Below are 16,588 nucleotides of genomic sequence, written 5' to 3' on the forward strand. Positions count from 1 at the left end.
CTACTTGAAATAAGCTGATGACCCCTCTGAAATAGCAGCTTTTGGAATGCGCTAGGGCTTTTTGAGGCAAACCAAAGGTGGGACTCAAAAGTCAAAAAATGAAATAAAAGCACCAAAAAAGGATTTAGATGGTTATTTCTCAGACTTCAGGCAGTTATTGAATTGCACCATATCTGCATGTACCATGTGTAAGACTGATGATGAAGAAAATGTTTTACTGTTAGAACTAATTAAATGGCAAATATTTTCTTCAGGGCAGTTTATAGACAAAAGTTATAGTAGGATTGATCAGTGTCAAAAAATACAGAAAAGTATTTTAGAAGTGAGTAACCCAACTGCATTTAAAGAATTAGCAGCTTTCTTTTAAATATACTGATTCAAAAGACTTATTTTAAAGTCTACCATGAAATATTTAAAAACAGTTGGGAAAATAAAAAGAGATCCCTTTAGTAATCAACCTACAAGCACCTAACTGTGACAGTTGGGAGTGTCTTCTTACGGTTTTACTTGTAGTTACTATTTGGATAACTAAAAACTGACCATTCTTTCCTCTACCATGGGGAAGAAAAGGACAGGAAGTAATTCTTAATGATTTTAGTAATATATGGCTTCTTCCTGTGAAGTTTTCGTGCAAGTACATGAAACTTTTCACCCACAAAAACCGAATAGGAATGTATTGCAAATCTGTACCCACACAATTAACTAGTCAATTAAAAAAAAAAAAAAGAGAGAAAAAAAAAAAAAGACTTTCAAAAGAGACTTTCATCTTTAGTGGTATCAAGCAAGTGATACCTTGAAGCAGTTCCACAGGCTGTGTAATGACTGGTATATAAAAAAGTTAAGAATGCTTGACCTATGTGAAATATCAGTTGATGCTTCAACATGCAATTCTAAAAATGGCTTCATTTTCATTTGTTGAATATCTAGTGTGCTTTTCGATCTTTAAAACTTAGGCAAACAAAAATATAAAACTGTTTAACTTGTTGATGTTGAATAATGAAATATCTTTCCTCCTATTTTTTTTTCTTTCAGGGGTGCTTTCCAGACAGGCCAAGGGCCTTTGGATGCACAAGTGAAACTCTTGGAATTCACCCTGGAACAGAACTTTGAAGTTGTGTCAGTTAGCACTATTTCTGCAGTAATTGAGTCTATAACGTTCCTTGTGCATCATTACATTACATGTTCGGACAAAGTGATGTCTCGCAGTGGCTCAGACAGCTCTGTGGGTGCTCGAGCTTGTTTTGGAGGACTTTTTGCCAATATTATCCGTCCAGGTGATGCCAAAGCAGTTTGTGGAGAAATGACAAGGGACCAACTTATGTTTGATTTGTTAAAGCTGGTGAACATTTTAGTTCAACTGCCACTTTCCAGTAACCGAGAATATAGCGCCCGTGTGCCAGTAGCAAGCAGTACTACAGACAGTGTGTCTGATGAAGAAAAGGTTTCAGGAGGCAAAGATGGCAATGGAAGCAATCCTAACGTTCAAGGATCAACTGCATATGTGGCAGACTTGGTGTTAGCCAACCAACAAATTATGAGCCAGATTTTGTCTGCCCTTGGCCAGTGTAACAGCAGCGCTATGGCAATGATTATTGGTAGGTATTTTGTAACCAAAATGATTTGGGGGGGGATTTATTTGCACAAATCAAACCACTGGATAAATGCGGAAAAATCTTTTGAAGATGGATAGACAAAGATCTTGCACTCCATTTCAGAGACAATAGTTGTAAAATGTTGTGTTCTGTATTGTTTCTCGTATTTCAAATAAGGTATCTCTGTCCTTTTCTAAGCTGGTTTCTTTTAAGCAAGTATGAAACTGTTTAACTAAAGCTATTATCTGAAAGCAGCATAGTCTTTGGATGAAAATGTGTGAATGCCAGACCAGTGATCTGACATCAGAGCAACAGAGAAAAAAGTATTAATCTCCAGTAGTCAAATTAAACAGCAGGCTGCATTTTACAAGCCTGAATCGCATTGTTGGAACCTTCCTGAAATTAATTCCAGAACATCTTATCCTTTACTCTGGATAGTTGGTGTCATGTCACAAATATGCTGTGAATACTGAAAGTAGTTTGTTCTGGGAATTGTTGGTTTTTCTGAGTTTTTGCAGGGGGGAAATTCAAATACTGTCCTCAACTTTGATGTCTTTCTAAACCACAACTTTCTAAATTTGTGTTCAGCAAATGTTTTGTACTTTTAAAATTTGGAAAGATAGTGTTGTTTCAATATGTTTTTCATAGAATTCTGGGCCAGATGATCCCTTCAATGGATTGTTTCCCCCAAGGTCTTTTGATACAGGTTATTACAACTAATGTGTGTGTGTGTATTTTGGGAAGATATAATAACAAAGCTCTTAGTGATTTTCGTTCCTTCATGAAAAACTGCATTAAGGTCTCTCCAGACAATTTCTTTGAACAAAATGTTTTTCCAAGTCTGCTGCCAATGTTATAGATGATCCAAAAATCAGTTATCAGCATTTATTATTTAAACGTGTAATGGCTAGTGCAGAATGCTAGCTACCTAGGGAAGATGAACTGGAAGACTTCAGCAAATGTGTGGTGCCTCTGGTGTCAAAATTTCAGCTAATAATGTTGATTTACTGCACCTGGCACGCCAGTAGGTCAGGAACCACAATAACCTCGAGTAATTCACTTGTTGCATGAAGTTAAAACGTGTTCGTCTACCTTTTGTGACTGACTTGTCTATTTATTTCATTAGGGTTTCATGCTTTGTCATTGACAGACTATGAAAATCACACAGGTTACAGTATTCCCATCCTATTCTACCCTCCCCTTGCTTCAAAATCTTCACAGCACCTTAGTTGGCTTCAGCTCTGTCATTTATTTTAAATTCTCTAGACCCTGCAGAGTCTGAGTCTTAACAGACTTTTCTCTCTGTCTCCATGCTTCCAGTGCATACCAGTATTTTCTTTCCTGACAACTTATAAGTGATTAAAGCACTATAGCTGTCAATTCTCTTGCCAAAATGTTTCTGTAAGGCACATTGCAAAGATCACTTAAACACATTCTCCATGTTATTATCTGTTAGTATAATTCCAGTTCCTGTAAAGGGCAGGGAAATGAAATCCATTCCCCCAACTCCAGTCTAAAACCACTTTTAAAAGCTCTTCCAAATTGATGTCATATGCTTTGTGAGACAGTTATATTTACAGAGGTAATCTGTCTTTGGGAAGACTATTCTACTGCTTTCCTTCCTCCTTTTCAGTAATGTGGAGTCGATACTGCTGAATAAATCCTGAACTGTAACATTGAGAAGGAAAGTTCAAGGAGAGGTATTTCCAGCAGGAATACATATATTAAGTGGTCTAGGAACAACACTAGTAATTTATATGATCATGAAAACTAGCCTATTGTTTTTAATCAATGTGAATATTTAACAGAAATGAAATTTAAATGTCTTTAAGGTTTCCTCTGTGCTGTAAATAATATTTTAGGTCTCAGCTTCTAAACCTTGAACTGTTCCTGTTTTCACAAAGGTGCAAGTGGCTTACATCTTACTAAACATGAAAACTTTCACGGTGGCTTAGATGCGATATCAGTTGGAGATGGGTTGTTCACTATCCTGACAACACTTAGTAAAAAAGCAACAACGGTGCAAGTGATGCTTCAGCCAATTCTTACGTACATGGCTTGTGGTTACATGGGAAGACAGGTAGGTTTCCCTTATTTTGAAGTGCTTTAAGGTAATTATAGGTTACCTGTTGCTATGTAAAAGAAATTTTGACTATTTCCAACCTCGTGTCACTGTGGTGCAGAAAGTAAGAAGGCTTCGTCCATCGATTATGGTGAAAAGGGAGAGAAAGAGTTTCTTTAAGGACATTTTGACATTCCTGTAAACATTCCTGGCTAAAGGCTTTTCAAGATGACTGTTTCATTGTGTTTAAGTGGGAAATGCATTTATTGTGTTCATATTAGTGGGTGTTTTAAATGTCCAATGTTCTTATTTCCGTTTAACTGCGTACCTGGTGGTTTGGTCTTTTCCATATCACAAAAACTTCTATGTAGGAGTGAACCTTCTGGAGTGTGATACGGCGAGTTTGTGGTAGAAAGTTCAACTGTGGTGGATTTCTTCTCTGTGATTTTTGCCTACTAAAAGGGGGGACTAAGAGTAGCCAAGCGTATTTCATGTCATATGAATTCTGTATGAAATTTGTATTTCTTAACTTTTTTTTTCTAGGGTTCTCTGGCCACATGTCAGTTGTCTGAACCACTGCTCTGGTTCATTTTACGAGTCTTGGACACCAGTGAGGCACTGAAGGCGTTTCATGACATGGGTAAGAATGTCTTTTCTTTGGGTGCATCAAGTAAAAGATTTATTGTAGATTTTTCTGGCATTTAAAGAAGGAATAAGCTATATGTCTGGAGGAGCAAACTTACCAAATATACTTTTGCTTGCTTAGAATCTATTGCAGGCTTCTGAACAGTGTTTTTTTCCCCCACCGTGTTATACACAGGCGGTGTTCAGCTTATTTGTAACAACATGGTAACGAGCACAAGAGCAATTGTTAACACAGCAAGAAGTATGGTTTCCACTATTATGAAATTCCTTGATTCTGGTCCCACCAAAGCAACAGACAGCAGTTTGAAAGCCAGAGTGCTAGCTTCTGAGCCTGATAATGCAGAGGGCATTCACAATTTTGCACCTTTGGGTAAGTGATACAACCTTCTCTTGAACTAATATCCAGTGTCCGCTTGAATCTTTATTATGTACTTAACAGAAAGTCCTCTCATGCAAATTTAAAAGAATCAAATAAAATAATTTGGCAAAATATAGGACCATTAGAAATCTCCTATTTTGCCATTCACAAATCTTGAAGAGGTAAATCTGATGAACCTGCAAATGTTGGTAGTTAATTCCTTTAAGTAGTTAGAGTCCTAAAGATATATCACAGTGGTTTCTTGCATGCCTCACCCCCAACCTTGCAAAGTGCTGCAGTTATTGGCACTCTTCTATGAGTGTATCTGTCTTCATACTCTCAACTGAAAGTAAAATACTCTTTTCAAGTGTACCTTCTTATTTTCCTCACTTTCTGATGGATCCCCATCATGTGGTGTTCTCAGACACGAACTGGATACATTTAGGATAATAGCCTGTCAAAATGTGTACTCCAGGAATTCGCCTCCAATAAGAATTCAGTCATGGGACCAGGCTAGAGTTGCTCTAAAGTAAAATACCCCACGTGTGTGTAATCAAGACAGCACAGATCTGGTCTTGGTGTGCCATACAACTTGCTAGAATACATAGCCGATGTCTTTCATTCTTAACTCCTACTAAGATTTAAAAAATAAATAGTTCATGTGGTCATAGGCTTTCAGTTTTGGTGCCTTATTTTAGAAAAAAGGTTTTCATGTTAAACAGAGCTTTTTCAGAAAAATGTTAGCAGACTTCAGTTATAAAGGTATTTGTTACCATTCTAATACTTAAACCTTGAACACTTTCATTACATTAACTATGAATTAACGGAGGTCAGGTTCTAAGCATACTGGTCAAACTGCATCTTTTGCTTTAGTTTGTTTTTGTGATTAGATCTTGATGGAAAGTTTAGGGTTTTGGTAGCAAATAGCAAAAAGTAAAACACTTAAGCAGTTCTCATTATTGTATTTGGAATGTATGAGTAAACTAAAATAGATGAGATAGAAAAACGTTTTCCACAATTCAGGCTATAAGTTGATCTGGGATTTATTAATAAATATTAGTAATGTAAATACCGCTGTTTTTTTGAAGGTTCAATCACCTCAAGCAGCCCCACTGCCCAACCTGCTGAAGTGCTGTTACAGGCTACTCCTCCACATAGAAGAGCTCGATCTGCTGCGTGGTCATACATATTTTTACCTGAGGAAGCTTGGTGTGACCTTACAATTCATCTTCCTGCAGCAGTGCTGCTCAAAGAGATCCATATCCAGCCTCATCTGGCCTCTCTTGCAAGTAAGTAGATTTGCTAACATTGATGCTGATTTGAGCATTTGAAGGGTAAAATTTAGAAATTATAGAAAACGTGTAATCAGAGAAACTAAAACTGATAAATTGTTTGAAGAATGACAATAAAATTAGTTGGAAAGCTTGATAGCTCTGCTTTTCTTGAGAATTGAAAGCTCTGATTCTGCTTGATTTCTTACAGCTTAGAATATCTTTTGTGGCATTAACATTAAATATGCCATGGAAATTGTCAAATGTCTCAAAACTTTGGAAGAACATGATGTTGATCAGGAGCCTTCAGGCAAACTGTTTTGGCATGGCAGTTGGAATAAACCATTAGAGAAGTAGTTTTTCAGCTCTTAATGTCATAGCCCAAGTAGGGAAAATTAGGTATTTATACTGACAGGACTTGTTTTCATCTTAAATCTTTGGAATGACCTAATATAAACCATTTATCAAAATGCTTATGCATTTTACCATATGTCACCACACAGGACAAATATTCTAATTGCAGTTCTATAGAGGTGTTAGCCTAAGATAATTCTCATCATCTTATTCTGTATCTTTAACAGGAATGCATGTTTAATGTTTAGAATTCAAACTAGTACCATTTTTTGAGTAGTATTAAACGTTCTTATCTTACTCTGTAGCTTGCCCTTCATCAGTATCTGTTGAAATAAGTGCAGATGGTGTCAATATGTTACCTTTGTCAACTCCTGTTATCACAAGTGGTCTCACGTATATAAAAATCCAGCTTGTAAAAGCTGAAGTTGCCTCAGCTGTCTGTCTTCGTCTCCATCGTCCACGGGATGCTAGTACATTAGGCCTCTCTCAAATCAAACTGTTGGGCCTCACAGCTTTTGGAAACACCTCGTCTGCAACAGTCAATAATCCATTCCTTCCCTCTGAGGATCAGGTCTCTAAAACAAGGTGAGCCTCTGATAGCAGTGGTCTGAGACTGGAGGAACAGTTTGTGGCTTTTCTTTGTGCTATTCTCTGCTCTGAGTAGGAAACTGTATTCATGAGTAACTGGCTTTGTATTTTTACATTTAAATTTGAACGTTTAAAGAATTTGTTATAAATATCTTAGATTTTTATTCTGTTGTTTTACAGTAAGCAGTACTTCTCACTTTTTTTGCAGCATACTTAATCTGCATGTGTAAAAGGGTGTGTTTCGTCCCTGTACTGATGAAAGAATACAACAGATAGGGAAGCACTCAGTTCTGTTTCTTCAATGTGTAGACAGGTAGTTCAAAAAATTAACTGATAGCATATTTCTTATCTCTACTGAAGTCAGGAGACTGACATTGCGAGTATTGATGCAGGAGTAGAAATAGGGCAGTAAAATGTATTGTGCAATTCGTATCCAATATTTCTGTTCGCAAACATTTGAGAAATACGAACTGAAAGTTGTAATTTTGGCATATCAGCAAGATTTTTCAAAAGCTTTTACTTGGTTAGGTGACATCTTGAATTTCTTCCTTATCTGTAAAATAAATCAACTTTTAAGGACTGCCTTAAAGTCAATATTTGAGTTTTCCAACTTTGAATTTAATTATTTATGGGTTAATGTTTTAGGTTTTTTGGTTCCACTAAGATTTAGCTTACTAAATTGTTAAAATTCATGACTTCGGAATATTTCACCTTTGAACTTTAATGTTTATAAATTTGAAAAGAGAGCATGGGAAAGTTTTAAAATATCATCTTCCATTAGGAAAAATTTTGAGGGAGTATGGAAATTCAGAGACCATGAACGCTATCTGGTGTATATTTGATAAAAGCCATATAGCTGAAACCGATCCTTGATCTTGAATAGCAGTGAAACAAATTACTATAACCAATTATACTATTGTTATATTTGTACTTCAAAAAAGTTAACTTACAGTTGCACAAAGGTAAGCAGTATCTAAAAGAGTGAGTGTACACTGTGAGCATCCTGAAATTTTTTGTCATGGTTTTCAGCTTACTTTAAGTATCCCAGTAAACTAATGTGAGTAACATGATAGATATATTAAATAAAATTGGATATAATTTTCTTTTAGACATTGTCAGGAACTTGCCCTTTTCTTAAATGACGAATATTTTGAAATAAATTATTCCTAAAATAAAAGTGTAAACTTCATTTAAGATACATGTACAAGCTTCCCATAGTTAAAAAAAAAATAATTGATCCAGTTACAGTAGGTTTGTTTTATTATTAAAAGGAATACTGAACAACATTGTTAAAGAATAAGAGAGATGCGGGTGGAAAATGCAATGATTAACAAATTTTGAATTTCTGTACTTTTTCTGTGTTTCTTATATTAGGTAGGACTCCGTTCTCACTAAGGTTCACTGTAATTTATTGTAGATATTTATGACTGAAAAGGTGAATGTCTAGCCTTGCCATTACAAACTTCTAATCCTCTTAAACACTGCTATTTTTAGGGAAGCTGTGCAAATGTATAATTTGAATGCCAACTACTACTGCAGGATTTTAATCTTATGACTATTAATAAATCAAATGGTGCATAAGTGAGGAAATGGGCTTTTTCATCTTTCACATTTATATTGTGGTCAGCTTCTTTTAATGTTTAAAAACAAAAATTGCAAAAGCAAACCAACAATTAAATCCCACACCACTGCTCCAGAGACCCCACAAATCTGAGGTACTTATCAGCTGGCCCTGTTGGAAGAAATATGTAGTTACATCAAGAAATCCTGAGAAGCTTTAGTAATAAATCCTGCAGGCTAATTTTTCCTATCACATGTACAAGTATTGCAGGCTGTAAGGCATGCTTTCAAAGCTAGAAAGAATGCATGTGGGCAAAAAGTTTGTTTTTATCCCTCTACACAACATTAGGTTAAAAAATAAATGTATAAAATTCTACCTCTACCCACAAACTCTGCCTTTCCTACAACCTTAAACCAGTAGTTACAACAGCAATACTAGGGTATGTGATGTTCTACTCTTAGATGCAGTTATTTTAATGTACTTTTCTCAGATGATGTCTGATTGCATCACAGCAGTTTTCTGCAGTACTTGTCATAGAATCTAATACAGGTAGTTATAGATGAAAAATAAAATAATGAGAAAATGATACATTAGCTCATTTTGCTGTTTTCCTTTTCAGTATTGGATGGTTAAGATTATTACACCACTGCCTCACTCACATAAGTGATTTAGAAGGAATGATGGCTAGTGCTGCAGCACCCACTGCTAATCTGTTGCAGACCTGTGCTGCGTTACTGATGTCACCGTACTGTGGTATGCATTCTCCAAACATTGAGGCTGTGCTTGTAAAAATTGGGCTGCAGTCCACCAGAATAGGCCTCAAATTGATTGACATTCTTCTAAGAAACTGCTCGGCATCAGGGAGCGATCCTGCAGGTGAGTGCAATGTCTGTCTTTTCAGTTGTTAATGAAAAATCTGCTTGTGCAAATGTACAAATACAGTGTATTTGTGTGTTACTTTCAGAGTCTGAATTTTGCTCGGCAGAACTTTCCGTTGTGTTTCTTGCTATCATGTAACTGGCTGTTTTTTGAGTATCACAGTATATGAGTAGCTCTACAGTAGTAAAACAGTGCAACCACTATCGTTTTGATTGGTGTCGAATATACGATTAGCGGAATGTTTTAAAGTTACAAGAGTAGGCCATGCAATATATTGCACGTGCAGCTGTGTATATATGTGTAGATGCTATGTATAGATGTTTCAACGTAAAGAATATATCAGAGTATTTTAAGGAAAATAAGTACAGCAATATTTGTAACAATCTATAGGACAGAGTAAATTCTGAATTGGGCTAAGCGAGACACTTGGACAACTGATCTATGTCCCACAGTGAAATGCACTGGTTTTTGTGTTTATGACTATATCACTTTCCTTTGCTGGCTTTGTAAATGAAAGAAATGTGAATTTTTACCTGCCCTTTTTTGAAGTTTCTGGTACTAGCAGAAAACACATTTTCAAAATGACTTCTATGGCATTCCTCACCAAGAGTTAATGTTTCAGTGTAGCCCACTGTGTTTTATTGGAATGCAGTTAGATAGGAGAGTAGTTTCCTAAAGGGCAGGAGATGAACACAGCAAGAAAATGAGTAGGAACCAGTCCAAGGAATTGCTGGGCCTTAGTCCTGTTGATGGAAACTGGAGTTAAATAAGTTTCCGTATTGAGATAAACGTTTGTTTCTGTGAAGCGTGAGGTTTGACAGCTCTATTGGTATTAGTTATGTGTTTTTGGAATATGTTGAAGAAAATCCTGAGAGTTAGACCTGTAAGTCTTTTATCCGATTCATGCACTGATTTTTTTTTTCTTTGTTAATAAGGTTGATTGTTGCGTTGAACATATAAAATGTGCAATATTGTGATAGTGGTGCATATAAGAGTTGTTTGTTAATGGCAAAGCTCAATTCAGTCTTAATAAAAATTTCATGAGTACTTTTTAAAGATACATATGTAAGTACTTCTATTATTTTCCCCTCTTTTCCCCCCCTCCTTTTTTTTTTTTTTTTTTTAATGCGGCAAGATCTGAATAGCCCTTTACTGTTTGGAAGATTAAATGGTCTCTCTTCTGACTCCACAATAGACATTCTTTATCAGCTTGGAACAACTCAGGATCCTGGAACGAAAGACAGGTAATGTTGTTTGGATTGTCATAAGGAAGCATAAATAAAAATGATTTGCTAAATAGTGGCTTTGTGTTACTGCACAAAATTTAAAATCTACTTGTAATCTGTTTAAAATCTGATCATTACATGATAGCTTGAAAGTGCAGAAATCTAAAGATACCTTTCAGCTTTCCCTCCTAGATGTTTGTATCCTCTGCACAGAATGCATCCGTCTCTTTTTTGCTCTTATGTAAGTTATAAAACTTAAAGTTCAACTGACTTTTCTCTGAGATACTTAGATCTTATTTACCTTCTGTTTTCTTTCTCTGTACAAAGAAAGCTTACATTTAGCTGTCTAAGATGATATGTGTTTTTAATTAATCTTATCCTGTTAGTGATCTAAGGCTTGAAAAAGTGAGTTTGAGCTTGCTCTTGAACTCTGCTTCAAAAGAAGTGATAAATGTGTAAATCAGATTAACTTACTGTCTTGGAGTAATTTGGTTTTGAGTGTTTCTTTGACCCTTTGTAATGCACTACATCATCTTGCCTTCCAGAATTCAAGCATTGTTGAAATGGGTCAGTGATTCTGCAAGAGTTGCTGCTATGAAAAAAAGTGGCCGGGTCAGCTACATTTGTCCAAATAGCTCAACAAGAGAGTATGGTCTTCTGATGCCATCTCCTTCCCATTTGCATTGTGTAGCAGCAATTTTGTGGCATAGTTATGAACTGCTTGTTGAATACGATTTACCAGCATTGCTGGACAGAGAGCTCTTTGAGTAAGTAAAGCAAGCAAAGTATTGTACCTTGTGTTTTTGTTAACTAAATTATTTTGTTCACCAAAATGATACAACTTCAAGTGAAAAAAGTAGTGAAAATTGTCGTCATCCCCGATGCTAATTGATAAATACTTGAAGATGTCTAAACAGGTAGCTTTGTAATTCTAAACACAAAACTTCAGATATTGCAGGCATAACTGAGTTGAAAAACAAAATTAAAACCAAAACAGTAGATCTATGTAAATGCTTACACATGTTTAAGGTATTCTGTTACATGTTTTTTTTTCTGGTTTTTTTTTTTGAAATGGATAAGTCTGGATTGTTATTGTTTAAAATTGAGCATTTGCAGTAATTTTCAGAATAACTGAAACTAAACTAAATAACTAAATCACGTTCTTCATTGGTACCCTGTTATATAAGCATTGTTACTCATACATGCAGTATCTTTAAGTGATAGCTAAGTGCTCAGGTCAGAGAGGGCAGAATTGTTTTACTGGAGGCACCAATTTTGTTCCTGCCATAGCCTGATTTGAAAGAAACAAATTACAAAATCTTGAGTGAAACTTGAACTTTGAATTTGTGGGTGTTTGTTGCTTGATTCTAAAGAAAGAAAGAAAAAAAAAAAAAAAAAAAACACCCTTAACAACAATGTATTTGAGTCCAGATAAAAAATATAGGAGATAGCAGTGATTCCTAATTTATGTTGCTCAACTATTTCTTTTGTGTAAAGAAAACAAGAAAGAAGCTAAGATGGCTTTGTTTCACATGTATTATAGAAATGTAGCTGTTGAAGTCCTGTGTCTAGTAAAGAAAGCATCTTTCATTTGTACCTTTGAATTCAATTCCAATTACTGAAAGGAACTTTGATAGCACATAATTTTTTGTTGCCCGTAGGAACCTTTTATATTTTCTTTTCTACCTTATTTTCTTCTTTAGGTACAAACATTCAAACACTGGGAAATGTCCAAGTTATGGTCATTGGTAAAAGCATGTGGAGCTTTTGTATATGTGCAGCACAGCGGTCTTTAGATGTATACTACTAACTAGGCCTTTTCCTGAAGTACATCAGTGTTACTGTCATATAAATAACTGTTAATTCAAAATGAGCTTGTTCATTTTGGGAATCAATTTCAGGATTTTAAATTGCTCGTCGATGAGCCCTTTCAGGAATAAGAAAATGCATTTTTATCAATTTTAACATTTGAAAAGGAAGAGCTGTAATAAAATAGATTTCCTAAAATGGATAACCCTTTTGGATTTGCATCAATATGAAAGTGGGTTTAATAACTGACTTCTCATTCTTCAGAGAGAATGTGTTTTCATCATAGGATGAAATGAAGAAATACTAATAAAACTATTGCACCTAGTTTCAGTATACATGTTGCAATATAGTCCTGTTCCTCTACCTCCTGCCAACTAAAACTATAATTCATATCAACCAGCATATGGAGCAAATTACATATTTTTAATGAATACAAAAGGATTTTTGTCAGACATGGGTAAAATAATTCTTCTGATAAAAATAACATCCTCCGTGTATTCTTTGTCCTCTTTGATACTTTAACTTCTGAAATATTTTTGTTGATCCTAGCCATAACTCTTTATTTCTCCTTTATGTCATATTTCATTTCTCTTTTGGATGTATTTTCCAATCATCCCCATTTTTCATTTCAATATTTCTGTTTTGGACGATGGATGCTAAATTATTCCTTAGTTATTTTTCATCTAGTTGGAAAAGAATCTTATTTTTTACAGAGCATGAACTTACCCAGAAAATTTTGGCAGAAGGATTGCGTGAATATATAGTTGGAGAAGAGTTCAAGTGTGCCTTTATTGCATGTGGACTTTATTAAAAATAAAAATACTTGGCATGTGGAAAATTTTCCTGAAGTCACAGGTCCACTTGGTCACTGAGATGACTTGTTAGTGTTTTAGCTTAAAGCGTTTTTTAATCAGCCAGTAAAAAAGCTTTTTTTTTTTTTTTTTTTTTTGTTAGTCCCATGTTCTCTTTTGTACTCTTTGAGTCCCTTTGACTAATCATAAAATAACACTTCTATCCAGAAGAGGGAAGAACAGTCCTTGTCTTCAAACAGGAAATGTAATACGTGATGATAGATCCAAACTTATAAAAAACTAACATTGTAGTGGCATAAGGTATGTGTCGCCTGTGGATGTAAAGGTTAAGATTATATAACTTACTTACAGTGCTAGGGTAATGCAAATGCAGCTCAGAAAACCCATGGTTGTTGCTTTTTTTAATAAAGTACTTTACCTACTCTGAACACATTTGTATGAAAAAATTGTTTTCACTGATTCACAAATAGCACTTCAAAAGTATAAGCTAAGTAAGAGGAGCAAAATTAGCTTTTGCATTCATGTGCTTTTGATTAACATTTCAGTTGATAGGATTTGAGTAGAAGTGAAGTGAGTTCGTAGAATTTTACTATCTCTCAGGAATAATTTCGTTGTTAACTTGTGTCCTAAGGAGGGCACAAGTTAGGATGATGTCATTCAACCAACAAAAAGAAGAAAAAAAAAAGAAAAAAAAGGAAATGTATTAAAATACTTTCAGCTTTTACAAAGGATTGATTAAGACAGCTTTATGAAAATGGGCACGTGTTTTTTGGTAGCTGCATCTTGGAGAGTTGAAAGCAAAGAGGGGTTATGGTTAGCTCAGAAATGTGTAAATGTAAATTATGTGACAACTATCTAAAGTCTGAAATCGTGTCTTTCACTTGCAGTGTGCCAGAAGAATCAGTTCTTAACTATTTTAAGTAAGGTATAATGAAGTGAATTCCAAGAGAAGGATGAGGAATGCCGTCTGAGTAATGAAAGTCTGCTGACACTGTGACCCAAAAGAGGCTGTCAAACTTAGCTCAGAGTTTTCCAGTAGTTTCTGGAATGGTTAATGTGGAAAGATAATGTATAAACTGAAAAAAGAATGTGAGTGCAAGCTATGTCTTGATGTGATTTTCTGTCTTCTACAGGTCGCTGTTTAACTGGTCCATGTCTCTTCCCTGCAACATGGTTTTGAAGAAAGCCGTTGATAGTTTGCTTTGCTCGATGTGCCACATCCACCCGAATTATTTTTCCTTACTCATGGGATGGATGGGTATCACTCCTCCTCCGATGCAGTGTCAACACAGACTGTCCATGACTGATGACAGCAAAAAGCAGGACCTCAGTTCATCTTTAACAGATGACTCTAAAAACGCACAAGCCCCCCTTGCACTAACGGAGTCTCACCTGGCTACTCTTGCTGCCTCATCTCAGTCTCCTGAAGCTATCAAGCAATTATTGGACTCAGGTTTGCCTTCACTGCTTGTGAGAAGTCTTGCTAGTTTCTGCTTTAACCATACTTCTAGCTCTGACTGCACTGCACAATCAATGGATATCACCCAGGATAGGCTCAGGAGGCATCACGTTCCACAGCACTTTAATAAAATGCCTATCACGGCAGACCTAGTTGCTCCTGTTCTCAGGTTTTTGACAGAAGTTGGCAACAGCCACATCATGAAGGATTGGTTGGGTGGTTCTGAAGTCAATCCATTGTGGACAGCACTTCTATTTCTGTTGTGCCATTCTGGTGCTACTTCTGGAGGACACAATGTGACTGCACAACAGACCAGTGCAAGATCTAGCTTGCTTTCTTCAACTGTAACAGCAGGGTTGACCACTCAACAGCGGACAGCAATTGAAAACGCAACAGTTGCTTTCTTCTTACAATGCATTTCTTGCCATCCAAATAACCAGAGGCTTATGGCACAGGTGAGAAAAAAAAACAAATGCAATTTTCATTTCTTTATTAATAACTACAGGTGAAAATTAACTAGTCCAAAATTTTAAAACTTTTTTTTTAAAGCTTTCTTTGAGGTGGTTGGTTGGTTGGTTGGTTTGGGTGTTGTTCTTTTTGTAAGTTGTCATCGACTGAGTGAAATTTGTGTTAAAACTGTTATCTTATTGGTCTGACTTGGTAAAGTATAAAAATGTTTCAACAGGACCGTTCAGTGCTGTGTATGGATTTGTGTTCCTCTTGGCTGCATAAAGATGTACTTACATTAATAAGGCACTTCAGAACAAAATCCAAAATACTATATATAAGTACATAAGATTAAACTCTTCTGAAGTAGAATTTGAAAATAAGGCTCCATACACATCTTTTAAATTAGAAACTTAAGGGAGATTTTCTGGTTAATTTGTTCACACAACCATACACGATGTGCAATTGGTGTTCAGGGATATGTGGACTATTACAGAACAGTTTACTATTCTAATGCAGATTCAGCTAATTTCCTCACAATTACTAACCTTTCAGACCTAGTTGAATAAAAGTATTTTTCTTTCAACATTAAGAATGTCAAGGCCCCAGGAACAGATAACTTGAGTGGGAAAAAAAAAAAAAAAAAAAAAAAAAAAACATTTCCATGTGAATGACCAGTACTAATACTTTTACAGAGTAGAAAATGTTTGCCTTAGTAATATGAAAGCCATTTTTCTGAATGCCTTATCTTCATCTCTCTCTTATTGAGTAGTCTACATGTTCACAATTACTTTGATGCTGTAGTCAACATTTTGAATGTTAAAAACAAACAAACAAACAAACAAAAAACATCTGCTGTTGATGCTTTCTTCAGTGGTCCTCATTTCTAATCTGGTTTGAATGATAACTGGAAGGTGGATCTTAGGCACTGCCTACTATGGCTGTGTAGAGCTATATTTTAGAGACCTAAATATAGAAATATTTTAAATAGGATGTCGTTTTGCATTCCCAGGTTCTCTGTGAATTGTTCCAGTCCTCTCCTCAGCGTGGGAACCTCCCAACCTCTGGAAATATTTCAGGATTTATTAGGAGGCTTTTTTTGCAACTGATGCTGGAGGATGAGAAAGTGACTTTGTTTCTTCAGTCCCCATGTCCAGTAAGAGCTTTTGATATCTGTATGGTGACCATGGATCAAATGTAGCCTAAAAAAAATCTGTGTATTCAACTTTGAAAGGTCAGGCAGCAGCTTTTCCTACTATGCACGTTTGAAAAGGAATGTTTGGTGAATTGTAACTCAGCTTTTCAAAAGACAGTTTAAGGCACTGCTGTGAGTCGAAGCTATCTTACTGAAAACATCATGATTCTGAAAGAATAGAAAGAATAGAAAAACGAAACATTTTAATATTATCCGTAAGCATTAGGAGTGAATCCTGATACAAGTTCTAGTCCTTACACGAGTTCTTTATCATCAGTTTCATTGAGGAATTAGTTTTGAAGCTTTAAAACTGGCAGAGATCCTATAACA

At 35.6% G+C, this 16,588-nt stretch overlaps 1 protein-coding gene across 8 annotated transcripts in view; it reads left to right on the forward strand.

Annotated features, from left to right (window-relative positions):
* BIRC6 (baculoviral IAP repeat containing 6) overlaps window positions 1-16,588 on the forward strand; it is a 172,629-nt gene that overhangs the window by 86,713 nt on the left and 69,328 nt on the right. For 7 of the 8 annotated variants that reach the window (XM_068676459.1, XM_068676461.1, XM_068676465.1 and 4 more), the window contains 11 exons: window positions 1,033-1,595; window positions 3,497-3,672; window positions 4,198-4,294; window positions 4,475-4,669; window positions 5,746-5,946; window positions 6,588-6,867; window positions 9,051-9,307; window positions 10,446-10,554; window positions 11,082-11,303; window positions 14,291-15,071; window positions 16,076-16,219. In XM_068676459.1, the coding sequence (XP_068532560.1) occupies window positions 1,033-1,595; window positions 3,497-3,672; window positions 4,198-4,294; window positions 4,475-4,669; window positions 5,746-5,946; window positions 6,588-6,867; window positions 9,051-9,307; window positions 10,446-10,554; window positions 11,082-11,303; window positions 14,291-15,071; window positions 16,076-16,219 (3,025 nt within the window). The remainder of the gene's footprint in view (window positions 1-1,032; window positions 1,596-3,496; window positions 3,673-4,197; window positions 4,295-4,474; window positions 4,670-5,745; window positions 5,947-6,587; window positions 6,868-9,050; window positions 9,308-10,445; window positions 10,555-11,081; window positions 11,304-14,290; window positions 15,072-16,075; window positions 16,220-16,588) is intronic. The other variant, XM_068676462.1, reaches the window with a different exon arrangement.

This window comes from Anas acuta, chromosome 3, assembly GCF_963932015.1.
Source record: "Anas acuta chromosome 3, bAnaAcu1.1, whole genome shotgun sequence".
Classification (NCBI taxonomy): domain Eukaryota; kingdom Metazoa; phylum Chordata; class Aves; order Anseriformes; family Anatidae; genus Anas; species Anas acuta.